The sequence below is a fragment of the Mandrillus leucophaeus genome, unplaced genomic scaffold (assembly GCF_000951045.1).
Source record: "Mandrillus leucophaeus isolate KB7577 unplaced genomic scaffold, Mleu.le_1.0 Scaffold270, whole genome shotgun sequence".
NCBI classification, from domain to species: Eukaryota; Metazoa; Chordata; class Mammalia; order Primates; family Cercopithecidae; genus Mandrillus; species Mandrillus leucophaeus.
The window spans coordinates 560766-574595 of NW_012102810.1; the positions used below are offsets into that span (position 1 = coordinate 560766).

A 13830-nucleotide genomic window follows, 5' to 3' on the forward strand; every position below is an offset into this window, starting at 1 on the left:
GGAGGCTGAGGCAGGAGAATGGCGTGAACCCGGGAGGCGGAGCTTACAGTGAGCTGAGATCCGGCCACTGCACTCCAGCCTGGGCGACAGAGCGAGACTCCGTCTCAAAAAAAAAAATGATGGACTGGAAAGGAGTTGGAAATCCCCACCCGGTTCCTCTGTGTCCTTCCGAAAGAGAGGGTGGCCTGTCTGGGGGCGGCATGCAGAAGCAAGCGCCAAGGTCTCTGGGAGGCGGGCTGGGTTTGCCGCTGGTGCGGAGGTGAGCGTTGCTTTCTGCTGTCTTCTGTGCTCCCGTGGCCCTTGAGCTGTTGTGGAACCAGCTGATGCCACACTAACGGCTGTGGGCTGGCCTCGCTGGCCTCATCTTGGGACATTTCTTCAGTGCCCACATTGTGCCTGTGCAGCTGTCCTCACAACGTGGCGCAGGGTGAGGACAGGCCTGCACTGAGGCCCCTCCCAGTGAACTACAGTGCGGCCCTGCCCTGCTGCCAACCGCTGGGCCGCCTTGCATAGGCCCTGGCTGCTCAGCTGGGAAGGAGGAACCGGGGCCTGCCCTTGGCCCAGCGAAGATTTGAGATGAGCATAGATGCATCCTGAGCCTTGCTTTGTGTTCAGACAGTGTTAAATGACATGCAGTAGGTTGTGTATTGTGTTCATTAATAAGAAAATAATGAAAACACCGACGTAAGGCAAAAGAATACCAGTAAAAGTAATGCCGAAAATAATCAAAATCCAGATGCCAGGTTTTCCATGGCCCAGATTCTTAGGTTCACCCACTTTAGACTTCTCCTCCCGGCCCTCCGCCCCCTGTGCTTGTGTTCTGCTACGCTTTAGCATGCTGTGCGTGCGCCTTTCCTGCCCTTGAGAATAAGGAGCTTTTGTTATTTTTATATTATTTGTATCTTTATTTTTTGTAGAGATGGGGTGTACCCGTGGTTGCCCAGGATGGTCTCAAACTCCTGGGCTCAAATGATCCACCCGCCTCAGCCTCCCACAGTGCTGGGATCACAGACGGGAGCTGTCGGGCCCAGCTGAGCATAAGAGTCTTTTCTGTGTCACCTTTGTGTTCCCTGCAGTGTCTAGCAAGTGCGTTGTAAGGGGAAGATAATTGAGTAAGTTTTATTCAGGTAAATGAACGGGTGAAGCCAATTCACTACCTGAGCTCCTCGCGGCATATTCCTGTGTCCGCTGGCTGAGCCGGAGGTGCTCAGAAATGTTCGCCAAGTGAATGAATGAGCAAACTCAGAGAGCACAAATAATCAACTCACAGTCCCGCAGCCAGCCAGTAGCAGAGCTGGTGCAGCACAGTGAGGAGTCAGCCAGCTGGAAAGAGGGAATACAGCCCACAAGACTGCCCCACTTCTGACCCCAGTGGCGAGTTCCAGAGTCTCCCAGAATCACCCGCAGGTTTGACAGTTTGCTAGAACTCGCAGAACTCACTGAAAGCTGCTGTCCTCATGGTTATGGTTCATTACAGGGAAAGGGCACAGATGTCAGTGAGCCAAGGGAAGAAGTACGTAGGGTGAGTCCAGGAAGGAACCAGACTCAGTTTCCGTTGTACTCACTGTGGGGCCAGGACGACCGTACTCTCTCGGTATCGATGTGTGATAATACGCCAGGAGTATTGCTCACCTGAGGAATACTGAGACTCTGTGTTTAGAGTTTTAATGACATAGGCAATGATTGATTGATTGATTGTCCACATGGTTGATGTCAGTCTCCAGGTCACTGGATACCGTGCGACCCAAAGCCTCATCCTAATCACATTACTAGACTATGCAACATGACCTGAGGCCCCCGGCAAACAGTGACAGCCCCATCGACAGGGCATCCCAGGCATGTCTGGTTTACCTTCTTGAAGCCAAGACAAGGGCTGGGGTGCTGTCTTTGGACAAGGCGAGCTTCTTCACCTGGCAGTGGTCGCCCTGGCAGTGCCCCTCAGTGCTCATCGTGGCGTATTCGCTGGTTCGCCCTCTCACACACAAGCGGGCTGTGGAAGAGCCTGCCTGGGCAGAGAGAGGACACACCCTCGCAGGAGGTCAGGGCAGATGCCGCCTCGTGCCTGATGCTTCTTGGGTTTTGTTGGGTCGGAGGTCAGGCTGTGGCTTTAACGTGAAAGCCGATTGCCCCCAGCCTCTCACTGCAGGCAAGGCCTCTCCTGAAAAAGATGCTTTGGGAATTATCAGACCACGAAACACTCAGAAACAACTCCATTTATGCAGCAATGTTGGGGGTTTTGCGCGTATTGGAGCCCCACAGGTTGCAGGGAACCCGGTGTTCCTGTCCTGCCTCCCTCCACAGGGCAGGAGTGGGGTACACTGCTGCAGGAGGGTGGCCAGAGTGAGGAGCTACGGTTGGGGTAGTGTGCGTTGTGGCGTGTGCGTTCTCACGGGGGTACAGCTTCCTATGTCAACCATGCTTGCCTGCAGCTGCGAGGCGAGTGCTTGGCAGTGCAGCAGCCGACAGGAGCGACGGCCCTGGGGTTAGAGGTTTGTCCCCACCCTTTCCCTGTCGTCTCTGTCCTGTGGCTTTGCAGTGAGCAGTGCCTTTGCCGTCATTTCCCTGTGTGTCCCGACAGCACATGGTGGGTTCTGAGGAGTGCTGGGAAATGGAATCTGTCGCCCCACCCTGGCACACGGACTTTGATCATCAGCTGGTTCAGTCCAGGCCTTTCTGGGCCCCGCTTCCCCCACCACGCCCACAGCTCTCCTGAGAGGCTTCTGACAGGCCTCAGTCACACAGAATTGAGTTCCTCTAACTAGGCAGCAGGCCAGGACCACCATTCTCGATTCCCAGTGTCATGGGTTTCTATCAGAAGGAGTCCACTGCCCTGCTTGTGCCCTCAAGGCCCTGTGAAACTTAAACCAGTGATCTCGGGGTTTGCTGGTTGAAGCACCCTGAGGGATGGGGCTGTGCCTTGAGTTTGAGCCGTTGCAGTCAGGAGCTTCCATGGGCTCCCTAAGGAGCTGCTCTCCCAGTTCTGCACGCTCCCCTCAGTGGGCAGAGGTTGGGCCAGACCCACAGGCAGCCCTCTGTGGTCCCCTCCCCACCCCATCCACCTGAGGAGAAGCGCGCGAGGTCTGTGAGCAGGAGACATTCTTCCCTTTGTCCCCTTAGTCGGGCTTGGGTAGGTGGCTCCTCATGCCCGGGTACCCTGTCCTGCTGATGTCGCTCTCTCTGCCCTCCCGTCTCTCTCTACCTGCTCAGCAGCCGCTGTGCCTGGGACGCATTGCTTCTGACGGTGGTTCTTCCCTTTCCCCTTCTCGGTTTTTCTTCATTCCCTCACTCTGGCCGTGTGGTTATTTCCTTACAGTAGTTCCGAGTCTGAGATGGAGGAGGAGGAGGACGAGGAGGAGGAGGAGCCTCGCCTGCCCCCCTCTGACCTGGGTGGCGTTCCGTGGAAGGAGGCCGTGCGGATCCATGCACTTCTCAAAGGGAAAAGTGAAGAGGAGCTAGAGGCCTCGAAGAGCTTTGAGCCTGGGAATGAAGAGGAGGAGGAGGAGGAAGAATATGAAGAGGAGGAGGAGGAGGACTATGACGAGGAGGAGGAAGAGTCCAGTGAAGGTCAGAACAAAATCTGTGCTCCTAACCCTGCCCTGTCTCCCAAGGTGATCTGTTTCATGCGTGAGTGTAAGAGGTTTCTGGGGCTGACGTCACACGGACGTGCCTCCTGCACAGCCCAGGGGCCACCCCTCCCGACCTTAATCATGGGGGGCAGAGGGAAGGGCACTGTGGCGTTGAGCAGACGGTTGGCAGTGGAAATAATGTCCCTTGTGCACGTTGGTTTAGAAATTGGAAGTAGAAGGCAGAGAGCCAGTCCGAGGACTCACCCAAGTTAGGCCACTCGTTCTTGTCTCCTCCTCGTTTTCTCTTTTTGCCCTTTAGTTTCAGTTAAAAAAATTATTTTAATAGAGAAAGGGAATTTAGCTTTCTAGAGGATTCCTTGATCCTAGTCTAGGGTTTCGGAGGTGGCTATGAGCTTAGTGCCTCAGTTGATGGCATCCAGGGCAGCGTTTGGGGGACAGTGTCCTGAAGGGAGACTCAGGCTCAGGGGACAGCTGCTCTGAGATTTTTCTATTCTGCCCCTATCTCTGGCTGTGTGTGGCCTCAAGTGATGAGGAGGGACGTGTTGGGCCTGTGCAGGAGAGAAGGCCATTCTTTCTCTGCTCCGGCAGCAGAGAAGCCTGGGGGATGGTGAAGATGGAGCTAGGGCAGTGGAGATCTGAGTCCCCAAAAGATAGCTGTGGAATGATCAGGAAGGACATGACCCTTAACTTCTGAGCACCAGTGACTCCCTGCAGTGGTCAGAGGAGCGGTTGTGTTCTCAGTGGCCCCAGGCCCCACAGAGCTGGCACTGAGCTCGTCTCTGCTTCTCCCGGGTCCTGTGTGCTTGTTGCCCAGTCTCATCCGGGGATCTGTTTTCTCTGGCACACAGGCCTAAGCCCGTCCCGGACAGGGCTCATGTTCCTGATCCAGTCCCCCGGGAGCTGTGCAGCTCCGGGATGCTGGCCCCAGTGAGGTGGGTTGGACCAGAAGGAACTGCACCCTTGGGCGTCCGCCTGAGCGGTCGGGGTCAGGGACTTCCTCGGGCTCCCTAAGGAGCTGCTTTTCCAGTTCTCTACTCTTCCCTCCAGAGGCAGAGGCTGGGCAGGACCCACAGGCAGCCCTTAGTGGCCCGCACTCCACACCCAGTCTGCTGTAGGAGAAATGGGGTCTGTGGACCTGGGCTCTCCCTCCAATGCGCCGTGTCTGCAGAGCCAGGTGCCAGTGTGGCCTCTGCTAGCCAGCGGAGTGAGCACGCACAGCTGGTCCAGGGCACGGTGTTTTGTTTGCACTGTTCCAGACATCGTCATCTCCATGTGATGATGATCGCTCGGCAGCTCTGAGCCCCGGCACAGCTTAGGGTCGAAGCGTGTTCCCTTTTCATTTCCTGTAGGAAATGAGCTTTAACTACACAAACACATACTGACAAATTCAGCTGAACTCCGAAAGTCCCGGACAGGAGCCTGTGTCGCTAGCCCAGGTGCGAGTCTGTTGGGCAGCCGACCTCGGTGCCTGTGCAGGCAGTGGCTGGACACCGCTGCTCCCTTCTCTTCCCTCCGGCTTATCCCTCTGTGGGATTCCGGATGCTGTGTGGGTTTCTGGCTCCCCCTGCTGTAGAAGGGGAGTACTGCGCCAGGACACACATCTGCAAGGCCAGTGGCCATGCCAGGTACCTCCCACAGGAAGATTTGAGGGCATTGAAAGGTACCCCCTTTGCCCCGTGCCCACCTTCTACCACAGCTCCCTGGCAGCCATCCAAAATGTGCCTCCAAGAGCATATCTCACAGACAAAGGCCTGGAACTGAGCTCTGCACACACCTCGCTGGGCTCCTCTCCCTGGTCCCAGCCTGCCCAGACAGCCAGGTGCAAAGTAGCATGTGAGTCAGAAGAGGTTCTGGCGGAAGCTGGAGAAGGCTCCAGAAGTGGCCTCATGGAATGCGGCCCCACCTATGCCCCATATGTTTTGCTGCAAGCTCCTCATCTCCAGCCAAGACTTGGCTGCTTCTCTGATGCAGGAAACCTCCTGTCACCAGCACAGGTGACTTTAATGTCTCTCTAAGAAAGGAAGAAATGTTGGCTTGTGCTATCGATACGTCCCCAGGGCTGCATGTATCAGCAGGAAGCACAGCAGGACTCTGAGAGAAGAATGCTTCTCTTCTCTTTGTTGCTGAGGAGGTAGAGAGAGTCCTGTGACATCCAGGCTGTTAGGTGACTCTGCTGTGACTCAGTCCCACTCAGCACCATAAAGAAAGGCAAATTGACCTTAGAAAAAGTCCACAAATCTATAAGACCAGCAACTCCAGCAACGGGCTGATACCCCACGTACGGCAGAGCTCATAACACTGGGCGGTCTTGCTGGTCCTTTCTGCTCATTTCACATTCCCTGTTGCTTGAAGAGACTGTCATAGTGATTGAAGCCACAGCCAGATTGTCTGGTTAGACTCAGAGGAGGCATGTCACCCGTTCCCAGATGGAAGCTGGCTCCTGGCAGGAACACAAATCCTTCAGATCAGGTGGCACCTGCTCTTGCTGCCTGAACAGCCACCTTCCCTTCCCAGTTGCTGGCTGTCCCTTTATCTTAACCTAACTGTGTGGCACGGTCCAACACTAAGTACAGGGATCCCACAGGGCAGGGATCCGGAGGGGCCACTGGTGAGTTTCCATATAGCTGAGAAACCAGGCCTTGTTTCCAGAGGTGATAAGCAGGGGCACCACATGGAGTTTTCAGGTAAGAGCTTTGACCTCAGAGAGGTGTTGGTCTCATTCTCGCCTGTGAACTTCCAAAGGTTTGGAAATGGACATGAAAGAGCTCTGCTTCCCTCCCAGTCATCGCCTCCCCTGACTCTACCCTCCACTGGGATCCATGTCCTTGCCTCAGACCCAGCATGCAGCATGAGGCCCGCTAAGGGAGGGGGACTGTTTCTCTCCAGCAGCAGCTCCAGCTGCAGAAGATGCCAACCAAAGTGCCCGCAAAGTCTATCTCTGTCCTGTGTGAGCTGGCCAGCTGGTGGCAGAGTGACACAATCTCTTCCCACCTCTGTCATCACCCAGCCATCAGCTGGGCGAGTGGTGCTGGGCACCTTGCTGTGTGACCAGCAGGGGCAGGGTAGTGCATTCCTGGGGTCTCACACTGTGCTAGGCACAAAGCAGGTCCTTGTGGCCCCTGGGGGCTGAGCCTGCGGAAGCAGGCTGGAATCTGCTCTGTTTCCATCTTGGCACATGGGTCGCCTGAATGCCGCTTAGAATGAAAGGAGTCTCAGAAAGGAACGTGTGATTCTCTTCACTGAATTTAATGGTACACATATGGCTGGAAATGACTGGGTCACACTGAATGAGCAGCAGGACTGTGCGTGTGTGTCTGTGTGTCCGTGTGTCTGTCTGTGTGTGTATACTTGTGCATACATGTTCTTAATTTTTACTTCTTTCTGATTCATCCTGATCCTGGCCAATGCTGTAACTTCTCTTTCTGTTTCCTTTCCCGTGTTATTTCATCACCTCCTTCCCCACCTCATTTCTCCACCCCTTGACCCTGGGACACTAGCCGGGAACCAGAGGCTCCAGCAGGTCATGCAGGCGGCGGATCCTCTGGAGATCCAGGCTGACGTGCACTGGACTCATATCCGTGAGAGAGAGGAGGAAGAGAGGATGGCGCCGGCCTCTGAGTCCTCTGCTTCCAGAGGTAAACGCTCCCAGCCGCAGGCTGCAGCGTGCCCGCAGCACCACTCGCCTGCTGCGTCTGTCGCCACAGGGGGCCTTTCTGTCAGGGCAGAGCCTCGTGTGAGGCCACACACGGGAGCCGGGCGCATCCCGCTTTGCTGCTGTCAGTTGTGACACCTGCACTTTTCATCTGAGGATATGTAAAGTTCTCTGTGGATTAAGAGGTTGTGGACTCTTTCTCCGTTGATGCGAAGTGGTAAAACGAACATGATCTTGGGTAAACCAAGAATTTCCTGTCTTTCTCTCATGTTTCTGGCCACGGCTGCTCTTTCCTCACTTTGTAAAACGTTCTGGTCCTTCCCTCACAGAGTGTGTCTGGACGTGAATGTGTGTTGGCAGGAAGGGGGCGGGAGGGGTGTGTTTGGAAGTGAAATGAAGTCTTGGAAAGAGATTTCTATCCAGGAGGCCTCTAGAGTAGCATCATCACCAGCCCCAGGCTTTAGGTGGGACGATCTGTGTCACACAGTAGGATGAAGATGCACCTTATTCTGGTTTCTTTTAATAAAGAAATAGCAATAAGAACCGTGGAGACTGTTGAGGAACGTGGTGGCCGCTGTGCCATCCTTCCCAGCGTGCCGTCTTCCAAATACCCACCCTCGGTGTTACCTCTGCTGTCACTCCTGTGTGTTCACATTTTCATTCAGCACCAGTCACGGGCCACACACCCTGCCAGGCTCTGAGCATACAAAAGGGGCGTTTCCTGCCATCATGAAACAGCATTTAATAAGACGTTTGTTCCTCCCTGGCCCCAAATCTTCACCTCTAGGCAAGACCAGCCTCCATTTCCAGCTTGTGATGGCGCTGTGAACACCTGCAGCACTGGGCTGGCCTGTGAGCTCGGGAGCGCTCTGCAGCCCTGGGCCAGCGGCGGCCCTACCTTGGGTTTTCCCTCTTCTCTTCGCATCCCGATTCTCCATCACACAGGCTAACAACAGGGCTCGCACGCCTTGTTGGTGCCGGACAGGCCTCTGTCCTAAACGCCGTCTCAGTTTCTCTTCGGTTTGGGATTTTAAGGATGACCTCGGCTCTCCTCGTGGGGAACGCATATTGCTGTGTAACTTTGTATTTGTCGTCTGTTTTAAATTCAGTGCCCGACCTTCCCTCCATACGCCGCGCGGCGGTGCAGGCCTGGCTGGAGACGGTCTCCGGAGGTAGTCTGGTGATGTTCACTCTCTCCCCACTCACCGTAACCTCTCTCTAGGCGGCTCTGCTGGTACCTTAACACTAGACTCCTGGGCCTGTTGCAAGTGCATGCCAGGGCGGCGGAGGCGGGTGGGGGCACCTGCATGTCTTGCCAGACAGCCCGCCCTTGCATGGATCAGACGCACACCCCCTCCTTCAGGGCAGCTCAGAGGGAAACAGGAGGGCAGGCAGGACAGACACAGGCAGGTTTGTATTGATAGAGTCGGGTAAAAAGGCCAGAGCCAAAGGAACGTTTTTGGCACTGAGATGTTTAAAGTGTGTTGAGGATGAGGTGGGTCCTGATTGAGTGTGAAAGGGGAGGAATCAGAAGATATTCCACATCCTACCAAGGTATCAGAGAAGGAGGCAGTCAAAACCAGGGGTTTATGGGAGGATGACGGTGGAGAGGGACGGGCAGAGGATGGGTGGATGCTATTCAGCTGACAGGCTGGGTGTGACCAGGGGTGACACCAGCCAAATCCAGCCTGAGCTGCAGGCGTCTCATCGAGTGCAGGAGATCGTTGAGCAACCTGAGTTGTCCTTCCTAAACGTTTCTGGAACTGTGTGTTTCTCACCGAGGGACTACCAGTATTTGGGGCAGGACAGCTCTTTCCCTCACAGAAGGTTTAACATTCTGGCCTCCACCCTTGCAATGTCCGTGCAGCCTCCACCACCCATGAAGACACCAAAAATCTCTCCACGAGTTGTGGGACACTGCCGGAGGAAGGGTAGCGGTGCCCCCAGCAGCACCACTGTCCTAGCGGTCACTTCTGGGATGCACACATGGGAGCTCATGGGGCTTCACTGGCCTGTCCCTGTGTCCTCCCGGCAGTGGGAGAAACAGGCACACAGCCACAGGGGAAGGCCACTGCTCTTTGTACAGAGACGGCCAGCTCCCCTTCTAGACAGTGTGGGTCCCTAGGGCAGTGGGGCAAGAGCCCCCCAGCTGGCGGCTGAGGGAAACCAAGAGCTGAGCGGGTCAGTGGCTCCTGGCTTTCATAGCGCGTGGCTCATCAACCTGCGTGGCAGCTTCTAGCACCCTGCACTCCGTCTTAACCTGAATTTCACCCCCAGATCCACCCCTCAAGCTGTGTCTCTTTCAACACCGCTGCTGCTGCGTTGATATTTCTCACCTGTTTTTTGTCTCTGTGACGATTGTTCCTTTCAAGGTCCTGCCGAGGAGTGTAGACCTCTCACCCACCTGACTCTACCACAGGCATTTCTTAGTAGAAAGTCTACAGGAGAGCCACGTGAAGGACCAAGGCACCAGGGCGGGTCAGGCTAACCCAGGGTGCCCTGGACTGTGCCCGGCTGGGAGGCCTTTGTGGGTCTCCTTGGTGCTGGCCTCCAGTTCCCTCGCCAGCAAGAGTGTAGGGTTGCCATCTGGATCCCTGGGCACCTAGATTCACCCCAACAAATCTGTCAGGCGTAGTGGCCGTCTCCATGGCGCGGGCCAGATTCTGTTCTAAACAGGGCTTTTGTTCCTCCTTTTCAAAACTGGTGTAGTGCAGCCATGAATTCTTTTGTCTTTGCCTCAGAAGTCCCACTCCCTGGTATTTGAGGAACTGTCTTCCTTGAGTGGCCAAAAGCAGTGTTCTCACACCGAGGTTGTAACCCATAGAAATACTTGAGGCGTCTCCCCCTGCTTCCCAGCAGGTGCCGTTGCTATAGGATAGCCTTTGGCACGGCCAGCTCCGTGGGCCGCTCTGGCATCTCAGGGAGGCACGTGGCCCTAACTGTCAGCTAGTCTGGGAACCCACCCATCTCTCCCTGTGACGTGGCCTGTCTGTTCCCTTCCAAACCTGTTTCATGCAGTTCTTCAAACACTAGATTTGAACCGTCCTCTTACAAACTGTGCATAAAAGATAAACATAAGCTTAAGGAATTATTAAAGAAACAAAAACTCATATAACTGCCACCCTGGTCAAGGAGTAAAACGTTACCAGCGTCTTCTAAGTGCCTGGCCTGTGGAGAGAAGACATTGCTTCCGAGGCTTTGCCCTCCCATTTCCACACAGTTTTTTAAGAAATCCACCTAACCAGGCGCCGTCGGTTCCCTGCTCCCCAGCCTGGGGCTTTGATCTGTGCAGACTCTTGTGTATGGACATCAGAGCATAACTCCTTTCTCCTGAAATTAAAACCCTTAGGGGTAATTTGGGAGTGGCTGGGCTTGAACCCTAGGAGAGCCTGCAGACCGCCCCGGTCAGTGGTCCTGTGGGTCTCAGGTGGTGCAGGTCTCAGTGTCCTCAGAGCATAGCGTGCCGCCCTCTTCCTGCCGGTGCAAGTTCTGAGTGTGGGAGGTGGGGACGGTGTGTGCGTGCTTAGGGGCTGGCTCCTGGGGAGGGGAAATTGTCGAGGGCTTTGCCTCATTTTGCAGCCCTGAAGGGCCACTTGGAGTCCAGAGGATGAACTTTACATACCCTCAGCCCCCAGTGCTCTCCCTAAGTATTAGTATTTCTCTAAATTATCGCAAGGGAAGCTCGTCTGGTGCCCCTGCACGCGGCACTATGGACAACCCCCTCGGCCGACTGGACCTCAGCCTTCTCGCTGAAGAAACAGTCCCTCTAATTCTATTGCAGGCTGAGTGTTTCTTATCCAAAATGTTTGAGACCAGAAGTGTTTTGGATTTCGAATTTCTTTCGGATGTTGGAATCTCTGCGTATACATAATGAGAGATCTTGGGGATGGCACCCAAGTATAAACACGAAATGTATTTATGTGTCATATATACCTTGTACACGTAGCCTACAGATAATTTTATACAATATTTTTAATAATTTTGTGCATGAAACAAAGTTTTGGCTGTGTCACCACGTGAGGTTTGCTGTGGAATTTTCCACTTGGCCTCTTGTCAGCACTCAGAAAATTTCAGATTTTGGAGCATTTTGGATCTTGGATTTTCGGATTCGGGATGCTCAGCCTGCGTTATGAGGGCTGAATGGCTCCTGGTGTGTGAGGCGGTCAGCACACGGCCAGGCTTTGGTAGATGCTGTTGGGCCTCGGCCCAGAGAAGCAGCGTTTCCCCTTCCACCCTCCTCCAACTGAGGTTCCTACAGCAACGTTTGAGGAAAGAGGAACAGTGTCCCCACCTTCAGCCGCTCTTCTCTTCCCACTTGGCCCCTAGCACTGAGAAATGCCAACCTCCTGTGTTTGGGGGCCCTGGGCCCCCCAGCGCCCGTGCTGTGTGTGGAGAGCCCCCTGGGCCTGGCAGCATCTCCCTTCTGGAGCCTGCATGGCACTGCCCTGAGAAAGGCAGTACCTCTCACCCCCATGAAGATGCAGCCTGTCTGTTCTCCTTTTCTTCCTTCCTTTGAACCTTTCTGCTTTGCAGCTCCGTTGGATGAGAATGACCTAGAGGAAGATGTGGACTCGGAACCAGCTGAGATAGAAGGGGAGGCAGCAGAGGATGGGGACCCAGGAGACACTGGTGCTGAGCTGGATGATGGTAGGGGTCCACCCTCCCTGCCCCTGTGGTGGGAGCTCAGGGAAGATGAAGGCAATATGCTTTCCAGCAAAATCAAGCTCAGTGAGGCCGCCATTGGGCCTCCTGGTTCCTTCTTGGCTCCGCCATGACTGGAATGCATCTTATTCCACCCGACCACCACCTACCCACGAGCCCCAGGCGACTTGGCCTGCACTCGTCCGGCTGCGGCTGGGTGCCTGAGCCAACCTGCGGCTTTACACAAGGCCTTTAATCCAGCTGACTGGCTCCCAAAGCTAGATACCCGGAGGTGTGTGCTGCATCGCAGTCTGGTTGTGAGGGCCTGACAGGGTCAGGGGCGAGACTGGGAGGAATGAGAAGAGCCCAAGCTTGTGAGGGGGCGCAGGCCTCAGCTGTGGAGTTGGTGTGGCAGTCAGGGCTGCTGAGAGGAGGAGGTGCCTAGAAGGGGGCCTGTGAGGCCAGGCCTACCCTCCACAGGCACACCCTGTCTTTCTCTGTCGTAGTCCATCATGTGTGACTATTGCTATATTTAGAAAGAAACAGCCCCACAAGCTTTGATGCGGCCCCGCTTTGCCAAGGCAGGAGGGTGCTCTTGGCCGGACCCCTCAGGAGCCGGGGTGGTGTGGTAGCCAGGTCTATCCCTGCATAAGAAGGGCCTCCTAGTCTGCACCTGAGCAGTTGTGTTGCAAATGAACAAGTGGCGGGGCTGCTCTCAGGCGGAAAAGGAGTCGGCCTCACTTAGGGTGTGCACCTGCTTCTGCCCCTTCCCTCTGCCAGATCAGCACTGGTCTGACAGCCCATCGGATGCTGACAGAGAGCTGCATTTGCGGCACGCAGCTGAGGGGGCAGCAGAGCCGGAGCTGAGGGTATCAGAAGATGAGGAGAAGCTGCCCGCCTCACCGAAGCACCAAGAGAGAGGTGAGCCTGTCATTGATGGGAGAGACAACTTCAAGAATTCCTGCAAGAGCCACGTGCACACGAGAGTGGCTCAGGGGCCAGGTGCTTCGGAGCAGAGCCACGGTGCACGCCAGCCTCCGAGGTGCAGGGAGCTCCTTGCCTTTTCCTCCTGTGTCCACCCTCCTTGTGCCACAGGCTGCTGCAGATGCTTTGGCCAATGGCCCTTTCCTTGTGTAGTTTGGGTCTGGGAGAAGGTAGAAGGTTTGTCCTGAAGCTCTGCGTGCAGAGCCTGCACGTGGAGGAAGCCCACACTCTGACCTGGTGTTGACAGGAGCACCTGCAGAAAGTGCCGGGCAGCCCCGGGAAGACGCTTCCAGGACCCTGGCCTCTGAGAGAACCTGTGCTTTCCAGAAGAACTGGGAGCAGACTCAGCTCCCAGCTCCACCCTCCTCTCCGCCCTCTGGGGCTGGCTAATAGGGGTGCCCTCCTAGCACATGACGGGGCTTCCTCTTGTAAGGCCCTGTGTTCATTCTTTTCAGGTCCCTCCCAAGCCACCAGCCCCATCCGGTCTGCCCAGGAATCAGCTCTTCTGTTCACTCCAGTCCACAGCCCCTCAACAGAGGTAAGGGTTTCGGGCTCGCTGTGGGGTACAGAGAACTAATGGGACCCCAAGGACACATATTAACCTCTGTTTCGGGACCCATGGTGTGGGTCCCACCAAACTGGGGCTAACATAGCCTGCTGGCCTCCTCATTCTGAGGAAGACTGAAAACTCTCGTCCTCCTTGTAGTAAGTGGAGCTGTTGGTGACAGGAGTGGCCTTGGAGTTCCAGCTCAGTACTCTTGGGGATGAGGCTGTCTGGGTGGCATGGGTGGCACCTACTAACTCTGCCCCACTCTGATCCCAAACCTGAGTTGTCTCCCCCATGTCACTGTGTTAGGTACACATACCACATACCACATGTTTAATTTAAACATAAATTTATTAAAAATAAATAATTTATTGTACATAACAAATGTATAATAGATATATTAAAATTATGTTTAAATA

General features: G+C 55.0%; 1 protein-coding gene across 1 annotated transcript in view; it reads left to right on the forward strand.

Moving 5' to 3' along the window:
• Positions 1-13830, forward strand: part of MICAL3 (microtubule associated monooxygenase, calponin and LIM domain containing 3) — a 260058-nt gene that overhangs the window by 207799 nt on the left and 38429 nt on the right. The window contains 5 exon segments of the mRNA XM_011984643.1: positions 3314-3564; positions 7085-7222; positions 11773-11886; positions 12661-12801; positions 13320-13402. Coding sequence (XP_011840033.1) covers positions 3314-3564; positions 7085-7222; positions 11773-11886; positions 12661-12801; positions 13320-13402 — 727 coding nt within the window.